This window comes from Vanessa cardui, chromosome 11 (assembly GCF_905220365.1).
Source record: "Vanessa cardui chromosome 11, ilVanCard2.1, whole genome shotgun sequence".
NCBI lineage: Eukaryota > Metazoa > Arthropoda > Insecta > Lepidoptera > Nymphalidae > Vanessa > Vanessa cardui.
This window is the reverse complement of record NC_061133.1, coordinates 6,509,855-6,533,241: the sequence shown is the minus strand read 5'-3', so window position 1 is coordinate 6,533,241 and position 23,387 is coordinate 6,509,855. Positions and strand designations below refer to the sequence as shown.

At 30.4% G+C, this 23,387-nt stretch overlaps 1 protein-coding gene across 2 annotated transcripts in view; it reads right to left on the bottom strand.

Annotated features, from left to right (window-relative positions):
• LOC124533852 (guanylate cyclase 32E) overlaps positions 1–18,684 on the bottom strand; it is a 45,943-nt gene extending 27,259 nt beyond the window's left edge. For both annotated transcript variants that reach the window (XM_047109395.1, XM_047109394.1), the window contains exons 1-8: positions 18,458–18,684; positions 11,770–11,905; positions 10,673–10,788; positions 3,095–3,202; positions 2,425–2,547; positions 2,051–2,252; positions 1,905–1,982; positions 686–930 (exon numbers count right to left, since the gene is read on the bottom strand). In XM_047109395.1, the coding sequence (XP_046965351.1) occupies positions 686–930; positions 1,905–1,982; positions 2,051–2,252; positions 2,425–2,547; positions 3,095–3,202; positions 10,673–10,788; positions 11,770–11,905; positions 18,458–18,484 (1,035 nt within the window). In that variant the 5' untranslated portion in view covers positions 18,485–18,684. The remainder of the gene's footprint in view (positions 1–685; positions 931–1,904; positions 1,983–2,050; positions 2,253–2,424; positions 2,548–3,094; positions 3,203–10,672; positions 10,789–11,769; positions 11,906–18,457) is intronic.
• Between the last annotated feature and the right edge of the window lie 4,703 nt (positions 18,685–23,387).

The window sequence follows — 23,387 nt, the reverse complement described above, 5'->3', positions numbered from 1 at the left end:
CGGTAATAAAAAATTGCGTTTATATTACAAAGGTGTAAATGCAACGGTACATTCGAGTATTTACAATCACTTAGTTCGTATTTAGGTTTTAAGCGCTTTATTTATCGGCTTCGTTGCCATGAATGAATAATTTTAAATTTTATATTCTCAAAAAATTAAAACAGTGATATAGCGAAATATATTTAGCGCTGGTGCGCTGTCGTGTCTACGACTTATGTTAGAGAAGTATACAGTTCTTGATTAGACTCCAGGAATTGTTTTCTTTCCCAATATAATGTGAAATATAAATTTTACCACATAAATTCCCACTGCTGGGTTAAAGGCCTCCTCTCCCTTTGAGGAGAAGATTTGGAACATATTCCACTACGCTGTTCCAATGCGGGTTAGTGGAATACACATGAGGCAGACTTTCTATGAAATTTGTCAAATGCACGATGTTTTCCTTCACCGCAGAGCACGAGATGAATTATAAAGACAAATTAAGCACATTAAACAGCGGTGCTTGCCTGGGTTTGAATCCACAACCATCGGTTAAGATGCACGCGTTCTAACCACTGGGCCATCTCGACTCTTCGACCACAAAATGACAACGATATTTATGAATATACATATATAATCTCCCATTTAATATGAATTTTATCAATTATTAGTTGAAGCAGTAGGTAAATGGAAATAGGTAACTCACCACTTTTCCGCCGCCCAAAGCGAGTAAGGGATTAGTGAAGTTGAAGGGCGGCATCTGCAGTCGCCTGTTCACTTCCCTGGCGAAGGCGGGGTACGAGGGCGCGGGGGAGGGGGCGACCGCGAGGTACGATCGGAAAGCGACGGGCACCCGCGGGCCTGGCTCCTTGCGCAGCGGACCCGACAGGTACCTAATTGCTTCTTCGGGTTCATATTTATCGACATCCACTCCAATTGCTGCGTACTCCCCTAAAATTATTAAGTTGTTATAATGACTGAAAACTTTCTATTAATTCGAAAGTAACTTAATAGTACGAGTTCGTTTTGATTATAAGTTATTTCTGTGCAAGTTCGTCCGTTTGGGTACCAACCATTCATAAGATATTCTACTACTTCTACTACTTCTACCGTTAAACAGCAATACTTAATATTGTTGTGTTGTGATTCAAAGGGTACGTAAATCAGTGTAACTGAAGGTTCAAGAGATATGGCAACTTTAGAAATGGTTAATATATTTTACAACCCCAATGTCTGAAGGCGACCACTTACCATGAGATTGCCTATTTGTTCGTCTGACAGACAATAATCTAAAAAAATGAACTAATAAAAAATTATGGTGGTGTAAGTGTGTTAAAATTATTGTAAACGAGCTGAAAAATAAAGCATAACTAAAAATTTACTTTTGTGAATAAATGGATTCGCATATTTTTTTATGGTGTTAACAAAACTTTGCCGCTCGGATTAATGGGGTGTTATTGCTGAGACGACAATAGAAACATTCTAGACACATATATCAGTCTCAGCCCATCGAATTTATTCCCTCTTATTTTTCAAGCGGGTAATTGATAGAACTATGTTGGAGTGCAATTGTCCTGTATCATTGTTTATGGGTTTACTTTGTTTATCTTTTTAGTTTTAGAGTTATATATAGTTTTAGTTTTCTTGGTATTAGGGCTTGCAGGTACCACTGCTCAATATTGTTGTGTTCCGGTTTAAAGGGTGAGAGAGCCAGTGTAACTACAGGCACAAGGAACATTACATCTTAGTTCTCAAGATTGGTGGTACATTGACGATGTAAGGAATAGTTAAAATTTCTTACACCGTCCACTTACCACTTACTATCAGGTGGTCCATATGCTCGTCCACCAACCTATGCCATAAAATTAGAAAATATATATATATATATTAAAGAAATAAATAGTTGTATATTTTCTTATTCTTACCCGAATCTAAGAGCTTCATTGCGTCCATAGCTTGCATGAGCCCGATGTGGTCATGATAATAGCCAACAGACACATATACTGAAAGAAGATTAGTCCTTAGTTTCTTAACGACACACCCGTCGCTAGCTAATTAAACTGCTACTTACTTCTTGTATCTTTGTATGTTTCTCTAACAATATCAAGAAAGGGATTTTTGGTTATATTTTCTGGTATATCTCCATAGTAATAAGGCTGACGGTACACTTGCTTTGTGCGAATTGATATTTTTTTTTCACTGGCTGCTGTTATTATCGCGCCAGCCAGTCGAGAGAAGTCATGGTTCGGTGCTTTTAAATAGACGACGGCGATCTGCAAAGAATACTCTATCACTCGTGATCATCGAAAATCCAGCCTTCCTAAATTTCAGAACTTATACAACAGTTTAGTTAGTTGATCGAATAGAAAAAGTATAGTCTGTGTAGTTTCTTTTTTTTTTAATTTCGTTAGTAAAACATCTGAGGTGAGCATATGATATGTTTACATGCATGAAATTAAAATGCGTGAGCACGGCGACGACTGAGCGCGAAATGTCGATGTCCGAAGGCCGGGTGCGGGCGAATGTTGCGTACACGCGCTTGTTGGAGCTCGCTACGTCTCTGCAGAACTGGAACAATGTTTGCTACTTTAACTGCTTTCATGAACTTCCGATATACATATGTATTTTTAAATCTTTATCTCTACCAAATATTATTTACTACTGGATAATGTGTATTGGAATAATAATTCTATCATTATTATAAAATCATAAATGAATTATTATGAATCTAATCTTTGAACATTTAATACGTATTCTATTTTTAAAAGTAAAGTATGAATTTTATTTCGAACATTAAATAATGTGAGCTATATTTCTAACCGCGATATGATCGCAGCCGTCAATATAATTTTAAGGAGTACTGGCACTGCTACTAAAGTTTCTATAAAGATTTAAGAAATTGGAAAGTCACAATCTGATTGTGTTGGATTCTTCAAGAGACAATTTACATAAAATTAAGATTAAATTTTATTCACGCCGTTTATTCTCTTATAAGAAAAGTCAAGATAAGTTATCTAATTCGAACAGCTTAAAGTCCATAATTTTAATTGGAATGTCTTGCGCAGCAATGATAAAAGATTGATATGTTTTTGTGGTGTAATGATTGTGGACTTACATAGCTGACCATGGGTAGGTTGAAGGCGGCTGCCATGCGGCCCTCGTGCACGCATGTTTCCTGTGGACCGATGAATGCGGATACATTTGCAGCCCACAAAGCCGCAACCTGATTTGAAAAATATTAATGGTTAGGTACTAAATATCATAAAATACTTTAAAGATAAATGTGTTGAAATAGTGACGGGGATCTTAAAATATGATGTCATTTTCTTCTTGTGATGGCAACCTAATGGGAAGTGAAGAACCTATCCTAAGATGTCATGTCTCTTTCACCTTTCATACTGGCTCATTCGCACCTCAAAAAAGGCATTCAGTGGTAAGAGCCTCTAAAAAGTCATATGGCTTACCACTAATAAATCTTTTTACAAAATATCTAAAACAAATTACAACAATACCACCTTCATAAAATATAAATTAATCGAAAAAGTTTTATTTGACAAAAAGCCCTGAAAGTTTCGAATTACCACGGGCGACAGATTTGGTTCATTTTTACGCTTAATGAATTGGAATTGGGATTTAGCAGAGAAATGTTCCTAGCATTCTTGCTATAATGTCATGCGGACATGATTTATACAGGGACCCCTACACGATTAAAATAATCTTTCAGTATTATCAAATTAATCCATAACAGACTCCAATAATACCGAATTACTAGTATATTAGGTTAGTTTTGTTCATGTTGTATATAAATATTCTACACTAAAATATACTTTAATTTAAATAATAATGGTAATAAAGATGATTATTCATCAAGCATGTAAAAAAAAAGTTAACATTAACACTTTTAGTAATATAATTATAATATATCATATATTGTGATTGTGCGACTCCAAATTGTTACTACATTTTATAATCCTAAAGCGACTTTTAAGTAGTCTAATATTTAAAATACTTTTCATTTAATTTCACTTAGGAGAGCTAAAGAATATTTTGAATACGTAATTATTTTTATATACTTATGGTGCACATTAATTTGTTTTGAAATAGAAATGTATTGTGTCAAGTCTGAATTCTTTTTATTCATTTAATAGAATATCCTGAAACTGATTTTTGAAAAGGCAAAGAAATTTTCTGACGCTTAAAAAATAGAATGGGTCCAGTAACAATTTTTAACTAAAAATGGGTTCATACTGGGATCAGTTAATGAACGGTAGTTTTGTGAGCAATTCGATATCACTAAATGAACATATTACGTCCAGTATGCCGTTTCAATTTAATCGGAATGTAAAATTTTTTTTTTTTCAAGTTGGCTCCCACGAGTACAAAGACTTTTGTTTCGTCACTTTATTTGATTAAATAGATTGTTGAATTACCATAACAAAAATAAAAGATAATTTTAATACATTATAATGTAATTCTCTCAATATCTCGTAGTTCAATTTTTTGTAGCTTACGATTGCATAACTACCTATATAAGATAATACATAAAATCTTTACATTTGTAGAAGGTTGTTTATAAAAAGCAAATATTTATCAATAAATCAGAGAAGATATATTGTACCAATTTTATTAAAGAAATAGAAAGAAAATGAAATTTGAATTTAAATTCAACACTTAATACATTATTAGAATTCTGCTATTTTCGTTTACAACTTAAAAATTTTCATGTTGAACTATCATCGGTAAGAAACTTTTATAAATCTTTAATGAAAAAAAAAAATACTTTTCATTCATATGCTTTGGATACTTTGTCTATGAAGTTTAAATTCTTGGCACAGAATAAAAGAAATAGTCGTATATCTTTGAAATTATCTGTGATAAGGCTCAATATATTGGAATTGTAGTGTAAAATATATTCCGTAAATAAGTGAGCTTTTCACAATCTTTCTCAATTCAACCATTAAATAGAGTAATAAATTATATCCGTCAGTTATACTCAGCCAATGTAATGTATTGCCATTAGCGTCACTATAGCTTGTTTACTGTAGAATAATAACTCTCACAGCTCGCTTAAAAATCATGATAATTTATGTATATGTACTGTATTATTTTTAATTTAATTCAAGTCTTATTTTATGATGAGGAAAATGATTTAATGAGGAATAGTTTTAAAGTAGAATCTACATCTAATATAAAAAAAAACAGTTCAATGTTATATAATATTATTTAAATGTATTAATTATAAATATTATGTTAACACGTTTGGATAAGATCGATGTAGTCAGCCTGACGTAGACAGAATGATACGCTTACTTTTTATGCACCCTTCGCGACAGACACCCTTGGGCCATTAGACTTAACTGATACTACGCTTCGTGACGGTAAACAATTAATAAAACTTTAAAAATATAAATAGTACTAGCAACCTACCCCGGCTTTTTACGGGTGCAATACTGATACTAAACATACCTACTACAGAATGGCTCTACGTACAAAGTTACCAGCTTTTTTTTTGATTAGTCTACATAAACTGCTATGTCCGTAATATCTTCGAAAATATAAATTTATATTACATGCTTCTGGGCTATATTGGTCTATATTATGCACAATGTGTTTACGAATAAACCTTACTAATTGGCTTAAATTAATGCTGTATTGCTTGAAATCGCTCCGTAATAGTAGTAGTAGTAATGTAATAGTGGTAGTTTTAAAGATCTAAGCATACATAGGGACAGATAGACTACGGGAAGATATTTTGCTTTATACTATGTAGTGATAAATATTCGGTATATTATAATATTCTATTATAATCAATTACAGCGTTTCAGGAATTTAAAATGTAATGAATTTCAGTCAACATCATTGTTTGTTCTATTTGACAACACAGAAGGCACTCTTAATTGCAGGCTATTTGTTACGAAAAAGGCTGCAATTTACAATGCCATTACGTGAAAGATACGCTGGGCTGTGCTCTGTGGGAGGCCCTAATTTATTTTCTTATTTCTTTGTAACGCAATTTTAGCTTTGTCTTCATATTGGAATTTTTTTATAACAAGAGATAACAGGGTATTTTTTAAAACGAGTTATGTAAAATTTTTACATACATTATCGGTGTATTGTATGATAATATTGCATGTTATTGTCTGACGAAGTCTGCGAGCGAGTGCCAGTTATCAGGTATGCGAAATGAATGAAACTAATAAGAGTTTCCGATGACTTCTATACGTACTTTGCCTTTTGATATCCACCATTACTAGGTCATTGCGTTACTCGTTAGTTACGCAGTTGAATTATTTCTGGAGAGTATCTCTCAGTGCGTTGTGTTGTGTTGCTAATAACACACTCTATGAATTAAACAATGATTATACCTATATCGTATGTTTTAATGTATAAAATAAAATGTTATTTATATTTTTGAAATTATGATAATGATCTTTTATAACTTACATAGTTTTTTAATGATAGATATTTCGCTTTAATTTCAATTGACAAGTAATCCTATAAGATTCGAAATAGCTGCAGAAAAACATTTTAAATATTCAAAAATGAATAACATTTTATTTCTCTCCGACACACTCTGTGAGTTTTACTTGCCATAATTCATTCTGTTAAATTTTAAGTTGATTTACCAGATAACAGTTAAAACAATAAAGGTATTTATCATTTTCTCCGCGATAATATATGGTATGTATAAATGAGGTGGACAAATTTAATGTTGTATGAGGAAAATTAAGAAGACGTCAAACGCGCCGCCGGCGTCAGTTCAGCAATAATTACGAACTACTTTCGTGTCCAGAGAATTCTTAACCTTCGTGATTCATCAAGATAGCAACTTTCAAGTGTTGACCTTGCATGTTATTGTATTGACGCGAACACCATGCAAATCAGATTAAATATTTATAATATCATTTTATTATAGAACTATATTAGTCTCTCTATCGATAGTCTCTTTTCCAATATTGTCGTTAACTATAACGTCCATTAACTATAATGGACTTGATTATTTGATGTAACACAAAATATATATTGACTTAATACTTGCTACACCCAATTTGACATGGTCATACCTTCAAGTTATGTATGAATGGGATCTAAAATGTTATATAATTCGTTTCGCTTCTAATTGAACTCGTTAATTTAAACCAGAACATTGCATAACTAAATTATGATGTTTGGAGGTAAAATAACTAATGAGTGGGTGGTCGGTATATATGAAGGCGAGCTTGCACAAGATCCTATCAATAGTAAATATAATTAATCTATTATAATTAATATATTAGGTAGTAAATCAAATGTCTACAGTTTATTGATATTTGCATAGTATTTATATTTATAAAGAGTAATGTCAAAAGAGAAGTTTGATATGATGAAATCAACTTCACTTCATAGCCAGAAGTATTTGGGCTGTCTGTACGAAGATTACCGTTACCTCTTTGGACAAGTAACTAGTTTATAAGCTTGCAGATGTTGGGGTTTAATGCTTTAATCCCGAGTTGAATTAATAAATTTACACTTCTGTGCTTCGGATAGCACATGAAGCCGTTATTCCTGACTCTTTCCTTTCGTGTTAGATTTGCTGTCCCAGTCCTTACGATTAACAAATATAAACTTGTATACCATTAACATTCCATCCGCAGATGGCTAATTTCCCTGAATCAGAATTAGAATTATATCCTCATTATCGAGCATCTTTAATTTAATAGTTAAATACATTAGAAGCGATATATAATATTTATTTAGCAACGTTTATAGTAGATAAGTGTATATTCATATTTCAGACTTGGTTTTACAAGGGCTTTGTGCAAGCCCGTCCGGGTAGGTACCACCCACTCATCATTTATTCTACCGCCAAACAACAATACTCAGTATTGTTGTGTTCCTGTTTGAAGGGTGAGTGAGCCAGTGTAACTACAGGCACAAGGGACATAACATCTTAGTTCCCGAGGTTGGTAACACATTGACGATGTAAGGAATAGTTAATATTCCTTGCAGCGTCATTGTCTATGGGCGATGGTGACCACTTACCATCAGGTGGCCCATATGCTCGTCGGCCAACCTATACCATAAAAAAAGACAAATCAGTAACCAAAGCAGTCGAGTACTCATAAATATTATTACAAAATTAAAATTGATTGCATTTTTTTTGGTGTAAAGAAATATAACGCTTATAAAATACATTTATGTCTGTTTTTTAAACTTCAATATTATTCATACACTTAGATTATTTATAAATATATTGGCGCCAATTATGAGAAACTACTGAATCTGATTTTTTTATTTAATACCTTAGTTTAAATACAAAAATAATTTAAGAAATTTATATCCAGTGCGTCACTTTTTCCCTTTTTCTTTGGATGACAAGCTTTAGTTGTTAATAAAAAAAATTAGAAGTAAGAGTAGAAAAGAACATTAGAATTTGAATTGGAATTATTATTATTATAGTCGAGTATGCTCAAAATCGAACTCTGTTCGGATGATGATTTAGATAAAAACTACACAATATTTATATTGGTAAAGGACATTAAATAAATATGTTTGAATAATAATAATTATTTATTTATTTTAGTAACAGAGACTCATTTCCAAAATTACGACAATAAACGGGCCTAGCATACATATATGGCCGATAACAACATAAACAGAGAAATTTAAATTAACAAATGGATTAATATTTCTAATGCCGTCTTCTATTACAATAGTACACTGCTTCAGCTGAAATTTTACACCAGATTCTTATATATTCATAATTATAAGCGATATCTATAAAATACAATCACATAAAACGCATATTACACTTGTACATTCGATTATTATTTAACGTAAATGATTTTTTGCCATTATAATGTTAATATATTTTCTTAAAAAATCTTTTCTTAATTGATTTTATTTATAACTAGCCATGCGTATGACTTCGTGCGCCTTTGAATTAAAAAAAAAGCAATTTTGTAGTCTAAGTTACTCCTTTTCATATCAGCTTTGTACCACTGAAATTCCCGTGAAAAGCCGATCCGGAACAAACCGACAGATAGACAAAAACCGTAAAAAATGTTATTTTGGTATACGTATCGTGACTGCGTTTAGTGAAGAGCGGATATTTTAATATTACAAGTAGACACTCCAATTTCATTATAAAGATAACGCTACTGACATCTGACTCTGGCACGTGGACAATACTACTTTATGGTAGGTCACCACCGTCCAGACATAAACGCTGTCAGATATATTAAACATTTTTTTACATCGCCCCAAACTTTAGAACTCCGAAGTAATATCCTTTGTGCCTGTAATTACACTGATACACACTTTTTAGCATACATTTTTCAATGTATTCATTACTTGTATAATTCATACCTTATTTTTTTCTTAATTCATAGATTTTCGTCGAATTCAATCACTTATTGATACATTGAATAACACAACGTAATCTTTTAAAAGCATCGGCTAATAAGGATATGAATAATGGCAGATATAATTATGTATGTAATAAAAAAAACCATATAAACTATTTTATGCCATCTGCTGACATCACCACAAAGTAACCAAATGGTTTCAACGAGTCATGACAATCGTAAACTTTCTCTGTTAGCAATAAAATTCTCGTTAACCACATAGTGAAACTATCTTAGCAAAAGTGGAAGTCAAAAAGCGGTAAGTGGTGCTCATTTTTTGATGAATAAATATATAAGACCTAGGTTTATATAATACCCCAGTGGTTAAGATGCATTTGAGTACAAGGGGTAGCCACCCCAGTTTTTTATGCTTACTTGGATAAATCCAAGAAATTATGTTTACTAATCCAAAAAGGAATGCTGTGATTATAAAATCGTAAACAAAACGTAACGTACAAACGTACTGATGACCAAAAGTCTCATGGAAGTGGGAGAAACTTTTGAGTTTGTTCCATCATTTGCTGTAAAACGGATTGGTGACATATATGTGTCAGATTTACATTCGTCCCATGACAGAATTGTAGATAAATACAGACAAACTACACCATACCAAAACTCAATGGTGCTTGTGAAAAGTCAGCGGCGCTTAAAAGATTACATGATATGGGTTAATCGGTTGCAACGGGTTACACATGTGTTAGATTTCCATTTTATGATATTTTTTGTTTTTTTTTTTTTTATATTTAGATAAAACTTAATACGTTAATATATTGCTGATTTAATCCTCTGGGGCCTATCTGAGTCAGCAGTTTTAAAATGCTATATTAAAAGTAACTATAGAGCTTCGAGTTTGATTAAGAAACCCCCTAAGAAGGGGAAGTTATCGATAGAAGATTTTTCAATCATTAAATATATTAGCAGGCATCGTACAGGCCTACGGTACATCCAATTGAAATCTATTCACAAATATAGTTTGTTAAACTCGATCAATCAACAGCATATATCCGTAATATTTGTATATCTCGACATTAAAACAATGAAATTAAAAAACAAGACATTTCAACGGGCAAACAAAGAAAGTGTGTTCCAAACAATAATTTCGTGCGATTGTTAGTATACTTATTTATGTTTGTTAAGTTTTATTTATTTCACCCAAGCATAGAATAGAATAGTATATTATTATGTTGATCATTTTAACCATCTTTACTTAATTTTATAAAATTAAATTAAACTTAATTCATATATTATCTGAATCGCAATTATAACTAATCACAAAAGCAAAATATTTATATATTTTGCATTGTTACCTGTCGTATTGAAACTTCTTCTTGGCCATAAGTCTCAGCAACTACGAAGTCTAACGAATGTCCCATGGGCCCGAGTAGCTTTTCATTTACTTCATCCACTGCCATTGAGATTGCCCCTGTATAATAAAAAGTACTTTTAATATACAATTTTAAAAGGTGATAAAAAAGTATCTAATGCTCTTTAGCCATGATCTAATACTGGGTTACCTCATTGTCAAAATAAATAACAAAACACTAATTAATATAATAGTAAAATAAGAGCGTGAATTAAAGTTATTAAGAAATGTTGTTAGTTATATCTTGGACGATGTTTTCTTTCAATGTTTTACTTCGATCGTTTGATAAGATATTTCTTCTTGAAATTTTATAAGTGTGTTTGTGTTACGTGAAGTTTGACTGACAAGCACTTTATAAAAAGTCTAATATATACGAACTCAAAGATATTTATCTCCTGTATAAAAGATTTTTAAACAGGTTTAGGTACATAAGAACTTTTTCGTAAAAGTACTTATATCATAAACACTGGGCTAATGTCTCCTTTCCTTTTGTGGATTCGGAGCTTATTCCAACAAGCTGTTCCATTGCAGCTTCACTCCCGATGTTTTCCTTCAGCCAAGTACACCATGAGTCATAAACACAAATTAGCACATGAAAACAGTGATGCTTGCGCGTATTTAATCCACAATATTTGGTTAGTATCAACGCTCCCAATGCATCGCAGAAGCATTTAAATATAAATATATGTATATAGGAGCTGTGCCCGCGATTTTGTACGCGCTTGAATTCAACAAAAAACATATTGTAGCCCCTAAATTACTCCTTAATATGTCAGTTATGTGCCAGTGAAAGTCCCGTCAAAATCGGTCCAGCCGTTCCAGAGATTACCCAGAACAAACGGACAGACTGACAGACCGACTAAAATTGTAAAAAATATTATTTTGGTATATGTACCGTGTGTACATAAATACGCATAGAGTAAAAAAGATCTATTTTAATGTTACAAACAGACACTCCAATTTTATTACATGTATATATAAACATAACGTTCATCTCTTTTCAAAAACATTATAATATATAGATCAATATATATATTTTACCGGATAAAACTCTTCCAGGTTTTTGATAATTTAAGTCGCCTGGCCGGCGTTGCGATCCCGTTAAGTACCCAAGCATAAATTTTTCTCCATGGGATGTATTCAGGGCAGCTATAATTATATACCAGCACCAATGCCACTGTGAACAAGGGGAAAGTATTTTATTAGGATATAGTTGAATTTTAAATTTAGTTTTACATAGATTGCCTATCGGTTGAATTGTGTTAACGACATTAAATGTATTAATACATACAACTTACTTACATATAATAACATAATTAAAAAAATTAAGCCTTCATAAATTAATTTATTCTCGATACGATAAAAATAAACTATTTACTTTGAAATACTTAAAAAGAAATATGTGAAAAATAAAAGTATTCGAAGTATTTTTTTGAATATTAATTTAGTCCGATAGTAAGTTCTAATTTCAAATGTTCGCTGTCACCAATTGTTCCGAGACACGTGCGACCAACATTTTTCCAATATTGCCTGCACGTAAAATGTTTTAAAGTACAGATAAGGCTTTAAAACGCACGCTCTTGAACTGTGATAAAAGATTGCTTGGATAAAAAGCGATTTGCCGTTTAGTGCATTTTTAGAAATAATAGCGTAGATAAATATCAGCTAGGAAATGTAAAGTCAGTACAAAGGAGAAACTAATGTGAAGTAGGTACGATTTTTTTATCGTTTGTATATAATATTAACTTGTATACTAATTATAAATGAGCTTAACACTAAAATGGATGTGAAAATGGCGTCGTTATCAAATAAAATAAAACTGAACATAATTGTTCGTCTAGCTTTTTTATCTTTATCAGTTTCCTCGCAAAATAATTCTATTAATGAATAGAAAATTGGGTTCATATATTTTATGAACAAACTTTTTCCCTACCATTAATAGTAACCATATTTTTTTATTTAAAGTTGATGATGGGTAAAATATTATTTCTATAATTATTTAGAATAGTAAATTTAATAATACGTATGTACATAATGCCAGAAGCCAACATAATTATCTGGGTACAAGTAGGTACTTTCTCCGAGTAACTACTTCATGGGATAGTTGTAACTTATTGCTCCGTTTTGTTATTTATTACTTCTATACTGTTACATACATACTTCATAATAAGATTTAGCTTATACTAGAATTATTTATTTTACCTCACAAAGAAAAATAATGGTAATATATTTTTTATTATATTTTTTATAGGATTTAGAAGATAAATAACTATAATATTATATGTATACTATAAATATTATTTAGATTATGTGATATACGACTGAAGAGAAAAGTCAGAATAAAAATAACCACTCAAAGGTAGAGTACTCCGAGAATCTGTAGTTTGAATTGGGTGACGACCTTTATTTTTTTGGGTTCGATTAAACATTGAACACGCGTTATTAATTATTTGGATATAGGCATTGCGCAATGAGTCTTAAGGCGAGCACAGAAACTTGTTTGCTTGTGACAGGTTCAAGATTGTAAAAAGCGTACATTCGGCTTGGATAGTATTGTGAAAGTAGACATCTTGCGTACGAGTAATTATAGCCATCCTCCACATTTGATGTATCTTTTGGCAACGAGTATGTTACAACAAACATGTCAAGTATGTTTTACACTGTTTGAGTTAAGACATTTTGTGCAAATTAATCGCTTAAATCGCTTTTTAAGAGTTAAACATATTTCAATATGTTCAAATGTATAAATGTTGCTAATATAAATATTAGATTAGATTAAACTCGTACTATTATAGTTTAATTTTTAAAAAATATATTTAATAACTACATATCATAAAACAAAGTCCCCAACCGACAGCGTTTGTCAGTCTGTATGTTCGCGAAAAACTCGATAACTACTGAACGGATTTTTAAGAGGTTGTCACTAATAGACAGAAGGATTCATAAGGAATGTTTATGTATATAAATAATTAAGTTTTTTGTGTAAATAAGTTGAAATAGAACGACAGTTGTTAAGCATGTGGGATAAAAGCAACAAAAAATTAAATTAAAGGTAAAAGTATTAAAAAAACTTATGACTACTAAAATACTCTCTAGACTCTAGTAAAATATGTTTCTTGATGGAAACTCCTGATTTACCATATTATAATTAATATAATTGTTAATAGATACAAATATGCAACATTTAGGACACTGTCAGTCCGCACTAGACGGAGGACATTTTGTGTAGTTTATTGTTAAAAATAACCTCGGTGGGAGATATTTATATAACTATGACCGGGTTAAGTCAACGTGTTACAATAATAGTGTTTGCATTACTGCAATATTTTAGAGTAAATAAACTAATATTTCAAGTTTAGAAAATAATAATAAATTTTGATTGATATTATATAGCAGTATAAAAGAATAGATAAATAATAATTTTATTTATTTCGAAATCACAACTATTACATATATTAAATTCGATACTACTAGAAGTATAGAGGCATCTCTACCAATAATACCAGATATTCATCCATCAAAACGATATAAATAAATTTTTAAAATAACAGTGCCAGTCTAAATACTAAATAATGATTATGATAAATATTTTATAAAGGCGATGAGCCACATATAAAATTTAAGGGACAACGATAATTTCATTATTATAATTTATGCAAAAATGTTTATGTTATTTTCTCTAGGTTCTTTGTCTATTATTTGACATGCAGCATTAATGTTTTATTTACTTTGTTGTTCATTAATCATTGTAGAATAATAATAATAAATTACTGTTATTATAGTTACGTGTAATTGAAATCGTAAGATAATGTAATAATCCTAATGCTTGTTTAATGATGCACCTGCAACTATATAAAGATTAATATTTTAGTGAGTGACACAAAGACGGCGAGACAATTTTGCTCTGTCGACATGGCAATGTTTATTAAGTTATTTTTTTTAGAAACAAACTTAGCAAGGATTTAGTTACAAGGCGAAAATAATTGGATCGTCGGTAAGTAATGGGAATCTTTATAGTTTGGATAAGAGTGCAAATTCATCAGAAGTCATATAGTTAATAATACAATAGTAACAAATATTAAACATCTTTTTCATCGTGTGAATAAAAACATCGAAAAAAGGTAATAACGATAAACACTCATGTTATATTATTTGAAATCATTTGAAAAAGTAACTTAAGTCTAGATTTAGACAGGAAATTAACAATTTAATATATTTGAAAGGGCATTTTTATGCGTTAATTAAAACATTTAGGTATTTCAAAAATGTGAAGATCAAAAAATTGATTAGTTAATCAAAATTTGTATGTTACAAATGTTTAATTTTAATATCAATAAGTCGAATTATTATTAGGTATATGTATAATTCGAAACCAAATCTACTTTTTAGAATGTACACAAACATATTCTATCGATTTTATTGGAGTGGAGTGTTTGCGAAGAGAAATTGAAATTTACTCAGGAATCACGGGCAAGAGATATATCATCCTTTATTGACAATATCTTTCGTTTATATAAAGCTTTTACTTTTCTGCCATAAGAAAATTTAATTAAAACATTGTTATTTTTACGTGAAATATTTATAAAATATTAAATTTTAAAAGAAAAGTATTTACAACAATAAGTCAAAGAGTCATACATACAAGTATGTGTATTAAATACGTTTGTAAAACAGATATCTTAGCACAAAATTAATGTACAGTAGGGGTAATGTACAATAGACAGTAGAATACGTACTGGACTGGGACATTATTGTTTATTATTTTTACATACGACGTTTTTCTTTAAAGTAAGTCAATGGTACGGTGTTGAGTGGCATGTGAATGTTAAGAATTCGATATATGTATGTATACAATAATAATATTATACTTGTGTGAGTTTGATTCTAACACATATTGACATTATTATAACGCAGCGATTATTTACTTTGTTGCACACATGAATGAGTTCGAAGAATATTGACCTAAAAGTGCCAATTTAGTGTTAACCATTAGAATATCTAATACTCGTACTAGTTTAATTAATTTATACATAATTATCTAGTTTTAAGCCAATGTTAAACATGATAAACCATCTATTTAAATTTTCTCATTGAACAATAGTGAAAAAATATATATTTGTATTTTCCCTGTATACTATGTAAATTTGGAGGACTATGTCGTAATGTCATTTTTAATAATCGAAGAGGTCGATAAGAGTTAACGTAGTAGATAGTGCAGTGTGACTACGGCATTGACATAGTTGCCGACTTACTGCGTCAACGGTCGCACGGAAAGTGCCGCGTGCTCGGAAAACAAGCTGTTTTTGCTTTGAAGATTATTTGCTTATTATAACATTGTAATGTTAAGCATTAATACATAATATACTTATTTGTACTACTTTATGCTACTCAGTTCAGGAAAACCTTAAATTTGATTTCAATTCAGATTATTGTACAGCTGTTCAGGAAATGCATGATATTTGGTAAACATATAGAGATATAATTATAATTCTAAATTGCATTAAATACACAATTATAAAGATAGGTACAGAAAAGGTGTGTTTTTACTGACAACACAAACTTATAATCATTTATAATTAGGTAAGTTAAATAATGAACTTAATATTATATTATGAATGATGGTTATTGTTGATTTCATATGGGCAGAACTTTAAGGTCAAACTTCTTTTCTGATATGGTGCACTAAGTGATATTTCTTTTCTTACAAAATAATAATTTTCAATCTCAATGATAATAGTAGTATATATTGATAAATTTGAGTTTAAGTTACTAAATTGTTTTAATATTACCCTATTACCTCAAACAATATTTCTTTCAATATTATTATTTCACCTGATGTCTCAAGACTGTTCACTGTACGGTTTTGAATAAAATTGAAGGCAGGTTATTTAAATTCCTGCTCGCTAACATTGTCGCTTCAAGAGCGAAATCATTTCACTTGTAGGCGATTTGTATTCATGATTGGTCGGCCCGCACGGTGTGGAAGGTTTGAACCCGCATCTATAAAACAGTGTAGATCCCGGCGCCCGCGCAACCTTTACGCCATGCAACCGCACCCGATACATATTAATGTCATGGAGTTCCGACATTTAAATTGATACGCCTAGTTATTTGTCGGTTTCGATAAAATGTATATAAATAAAATAGGTATGTTTTCATATATCCGCTGTTCTAGGATTTAAGGAAACATATAAAATTAGTTAGTAATATCAGTAAAGACATGGATAATATACGCATGTGGTGATTTGAAGGTTTAATTAATGAAATACCCTAATTGTACAAAATATCGGTTAAGTATCGGATTAGCGACAGTTTATTATTTAAATTAGCCTTGTAATACCTATAACAATTAAAAGAAAGCCAGGTGTAATTTCGTTTTTTTTTCTAATTTAGATACTCTTTCGACATATCTGATATTTTTAATATTCCGTATCGTAATTACGACGATAGATCGTCGAGTCGATCGATCGAGTAATGTTTTGGTATTTTAAGTATTTGATCCTTTTACTCGTTATATCTTACTTGAAAAAATCTAATTTCAAGATGCAAAAAAAATTATATTGAATTTTTTTACCCTACAATAGAGTCTAATCATTATTAATTTAATTTAAAGTAAAGCAAATAAGCAGTATTCCATTAAAAAATGGTTAATAGGTATGCCAATAATTTTCGGTTAGAGACTGAACCTAAATATATAGTAATTAAACATGTTAAAAAAGTTGTAAATATTGAATGATAGTAGGCTTTTAGGCTATATAACATATACCTATGTATTTCCTGCAAATGCTGTTTAAATTTATGTTTCCAATTTTTTTTATTTATAAGCAAGTCAACTGATAAACTGGCCACCGCTTGATAAGTGGGTACCACCGATAGAAATAGGTGCAATAAGAAATATCTATCAATCATTGTTCTAACAAGAAATGTATCGCTAATTCATTATTAACTTAAAGGACATCTCTTGTACATGTAATTAATTACACTGGCTCACTCTCCTATCAAACCGAAATGCAACATACTGTATTGCTACGATAAAATAAGAATTCTCCAACTTAATAAGTGTAACAACACATGATTTAAAAAAAATACTTTGGTTGCTGAATATCGAAATCATTATGTAAGTAATAAAGTAATAATAATTACCTTAATTGCAATATGTAATATTTATCAAATATTAATAAGGTTATTAAAGTGCATTTATGTGTATGCAATATCTGATTTCATGACATTTTAAAAGGTATTAAATTGTTATGAACTGTTAAAATAAATATAATAAAACGATCGATTACCACACTTACTCGTTTGATTACCAATATTGTTAAAGTTCACCTCAAGACTTGTAATATGTGTAAATGTACAATATAATTATTAGTATGAATACATGGTACAATTACTTTAACAATTTTTCCTTATATTATTAGTGATGTTGTATAAACCATAAAATACTTCGGAAGTCATTACCTTGGAAGAAATTCAGAAAACTATAAGAGTTTACCTAGCTTAGGCAATATTTTTTAAATAAAAATGAATAAATGAAAAAGACAAAATAAACCATTTCTTTTATATAAATTGTTTTCGTAAAATAAATCAGTATTACATTAGAAATTTAAAATATAATAATTTCATAAATTACACTTCATAATTATTTCGATCTTTTTTTTGCGTTCTTAACGTTTTAATAATAAACTAATTTTAATTATTAAAATTAGACATAAATGATAATTCTTACCAGAGCCCATGTTAATTTTGTCGTCATTTTAAGAAAACAATTATTTTATTTATATTTTCACTCACTGTAACAAACTCTTATTCATTCATATTAAACACAATTTATATATTAGTGTGGGAAAACTTTTAATTATTTTCGCGCCATATTGCCAAGTTTGCCGCGCTTTCGGCGCATTTATTTGCGGACAACGTTTACGAACCGATGACGCTTCAAGACTGACTATGAGAGTGACTGAGTTGTGAATACATACACGCAGACCGTTTTTACGGTTACGTGTTACTGTAACCCAATGCAAGTTTTGCAAAATAACTTAAAATGGATATTAAATTAGTTTAAATTTTAAATAATATGGCAATATTATTTTATAGATTACTGATCTAATTTGAATATGCACAATCCTTAATCTTATGAATAAACAATACTGCCAGAGCCCAGAGTGCATCTGTCTGTTATCCTGATAATGTCGAAACGTATTAAATATAACAATTTTCATATAAATATTTCCCGAGGAGACTTGAAATATAATAAAATTATATCGCACTCAGGCGATGTTCTATCAACAGCTATAGCACATCGACTTATAGAGTTAAGCTGCCCATCCCTAGAAAGCTCTTCCGATAACCGATCCAGCTTAATGAGATTTGGCCTTATTTAATTTCAGTAGGCTAGTTGAATAGATGTAGAATTTATGTATTAAAAAAGTATTGAATATACATATTAAAATATGAAAAACGCTGTGCATAATTTTGCTATAATAATTAAAGTTTACGTCGTACGACAACTAAATTATGATAAGCTAACATAAATGTTTACAAATGAGTCTAATGAGTAAACATATAAATTTAATCAAGTAATATTAAATTTATATACTTTAAAAAATGCTTTTTTCTAATTTTCGCTACTAAAATAATAGAAATATTTAAAGCAGAATCTTCAAGTCAAGCTTAATGTTTTGGGAAAATTAAATATTTAAAGTATTTGAATATTTTAAAATGACGTGGAGAAACTTTTTGCTGATGACATTCGCGTACCTTTACACTTATAATTCGATATGTAAATGCCTTAAGCTATTATAAACATTTTTATTATCAGCACGTTAGTATGAATGAACTACATAGGTAAGCAGCGAACGGTCAAGGTAAACAAGCATAATGTAACATACATATATACACTGCGAATTTGTATCCCAACACATGACATGCGTCATTAACTAATATAATTTACTTCCATATTTTAAAGTTATGAAATCTGTGGAATCTTTATAATCTAATAAACAAAATAGAAATGTTAAAAGAGCATACGTCAATTACTTTTCAGAGAACAAATTAAACACTTCAATATTTCTCCAATTTCCGTTTAATATAAAATATGTTAATTCATAATAATGAAGTGTGATGCCGCATAAATTTACACAAATGTGCTAAAGAGTCTGGTATCTCGTTTCAATTAAAATTAAAAAAATGTATAAATATTATCACACTAAATATTTCAATGTTGTAAATTATATTCTGAGCACCGAAAACACGAATAGATAGCCCGAATAGCTCTTTAAAATAATGAATGTCTGTTTAATGTTGATATTACGAATTACGAATCATTGTTTAGGATCTGAATGATATATAAAAATTAATAGTGAAACTCTATTACAGTGAAAATTATAAATTTCAATTATGAGGTTTAAGCATTATATGTTTTGTAAACCAACTTTACATGACTGATTGTTTACATGAGTATTGGTTTTTGCATCAAAGTAAACTTTTAAATTTAATGTAAGTAGTAAAAGCAAAAATAATAATAATAAAACTCCACAAATACATTTAACATAGGAAGATAGTCATTTTATGTATAGCATCAATATATATTAAAGTAAAATTGAGCCTTGTGTAATGCTAATTCTAAGCACCGAGAAGAGCTTACTCCGTTAATTAAAATATCTTGTATTTTGTACCATGAGTTTGAAGCAACTACATATATCAAGAGATTTCCTTTTAAAACCAAAGTGAAGCTAATCTTCCTGAAAATATGCCACCGCCATGCACGCGACTAATCGTAAGTAAATTAAAGTTCAAGTAAATTTAGCTCTAAAGCTTAATTTATTTCAGCTTGTTAGTTCTACGTGCAATGTCTATATTACTATTACTATTCTTTATTTTAGGAGGCTCATAGAAAAGCATTTGTAAATCGTTATAGTGTTGAATTAAATTTAAAGTTCGGAAGGTAGATTCTATTTAAGGAACTGGCAACAAAATAAGTCGTTACTCTTGTACACCATTTTAACACAGTATATCAATAAAGTGCAATTAAATTTATATATATAAAGCGTTATTGGTAATTCGAAGTATTCCCGGACAACAATTTTAACGCCATCAGCATGATAAAAAAGTGAACCATGTTTAGTTATCACGTATATAAGATTTTTTCAAATTTGTCAAAAATGCAACTACAAAAATTTATTTTAAAAAAGTATTCATTAAAATCTTTTTTTTTTTTTATTTTAAAAACGATTATACACTCGATATTTGTCAATATCTAAACAATAACTATTCGTCCAAATTTTAAAATTCGAGACGAAAATCGATATTACTTCAATATTTTTTTATTTGTTTTCAAATCTTTATGAAACTTGTCCTGCAGATTATTTTAAAACCTTACCCTTTTTCTTAGTTTTCTAAAAATGTTTAAATACTAGAAAATTATTTCAAAGCAACCGAAATAAAATGATCAGAAAGGGCGCTGGTGGAAGTTCGTATTTAAATATGAACGAATTCGTACAAAAGGTCGCTTTATAAAAATTCCCACAACTTTAACTAAAAATTCAATGAAAAAAACATACTTACCAATAACCCTGTACATCCTGTCTAGAAACCAAAAGCACCTGAGTCCAAATGTTTTTACCATAAATAAAATTTTGTATATTAGGTATGCCTTATTTGTTAATGTTTTTTTGACGAGGGATATAAAATATTTAAAAGGCAAGTTAAAAATAAAGGTGTTATTTTATTATAGAAATACCGTAAATACCGTACACCGGAAAGGATGTAATAAATTTGCGAAGTCAGAAACTAGATGTTATTACTTTACCTTTCCTCCTCGTGTCGGTACAAATATTGTCACCATTTATTTCAAAAAGATCGAAATTGTTGTAAATATATGTATATAATATTGTTGTAACCATTACATACTGTGAAACCACTGTAAGTGGTTATCATTTTATCAAAAACATCCTGAAAGCAGCCTCGACCTCCAACATTAGAAATAGTCTACTACATACTACTAGAGAAGTATCAGCATCAGTTTACTTGTCTAACTTTTCAAACCGCTTCTGCAGACCTGTCTACCTGTCACACGATAAAGAGATTTTCACTGAAGTTGTAAGTCTAAAGCGTATCCTAGAAAGAGAAGAATTTATATAATTAATGTTCAAGTTAGCTTTATATTTTTACCCGCATTGGAACAGCGTGGTGGAATATGTTCCAAACCCTCTCCTTAATGGAAGAGGAGGCCTTAACCCAGCAGTGGGAAATTTACAGGCTGTTACTTTACTTTTACTTTTTTACTTTTTTCTTTCTTTTTGTAAGACACCTTTCGATTTACACGGGTAATGTCTGGTCACGGTTGTTTTAGACTATACCGATTGACAGCCAACCATATGGCACGGACCGTGTGCCCTGCGTAGAACATGGAGAGATCTTGTTCAGCGAGGTTAGGTGGGACCTCACCCTGCGAGCAATCATGTCAGCGATGCTTAGCAGGGAACCAGCTTAAGTGGAAAATGACCTGCCTTTGTAATGGCGTCATGGCACTGAATTATATTTTAGCTTACAAATATATTTTACTATTTACAGAAATAATGATTGAAACATTATAATGTACCAATACAATTTTAATTATACTTGGTTATATAATAATTCTATGCTATTAATTATAAAACCAAGTTAATTCGTTTTGATTATAATCAAATTCTGTAAGTAAAGTTTATCGAAAAATGAAGGCCAAAGAAAATCTGTCTTTTCCTATATGTGGCCTCGAACTATGAATACATTTTAAACTTCTCTATTATAAGCTTACACTTTATTTGGCGACGTTTCTAAAATGGAGAGCTGAAATTTATTGTTATTGTAACGTAGCCTAAAATTAGTCGGTCCTATTTTTTTTAAAGCAATTAATTGTAAGCCATGGAACCAGTTGAGCCACGATGATATGAAATAGAAGCTATTTTGATCGCGCTTTTATTGGGTTTGCCTGTATCCGTCTATGAACGTAACGAATTCTTTGAACGAAATTTTCTTCCACTTCAAAGCGTGGTTTAAATTCGACGCTTTCCATAACAATTAAATATTTCCAAGCCGATCTGACGCTGGCACTTTTATTAGGCTTCCATAAGACTACTAGTAAAACCTATGAGTTTGGACTAATCTTTTTCTCAACAATAACGACGGATCTTTGGAATTCCTACTATTAAACTGATCTAGATTAGACTCATTATATACACTTTAATAAATCATGTGCATTTTATTAATTCATCTAAGGTCTTAAGATGAAATTTAGTAGATACGATTTGGAAAAGAAAACAGAAAAGAAAACCGCTGCGAAAAAAGTAGGGTTTGTTTTATATAAAAACGGCAAAAAATTATATCTATTTTATGGGCTCCCATGCAAAAAAATGTTTTAATATAAAATACTTTTTTTGTTTTCTAGTAATTTTTGTTATAGAGGTAACAGAAATACATCATTTGTAAAAGTGTCTAACTATCTCGGTTCATGAGATTCAGACTGGTGACAGACAGACTGACAGACGAACAGCGGAGTCATAGTAACATTCTTTTTGGGTACGAGACCCTAAAAAGACCTACAACAAAGTGTAGTTTAGCAAGGACAGCTAATGTCTGTCTCTGCAAAAAATTACAGTAAGCCACGTTTTTAATTTATT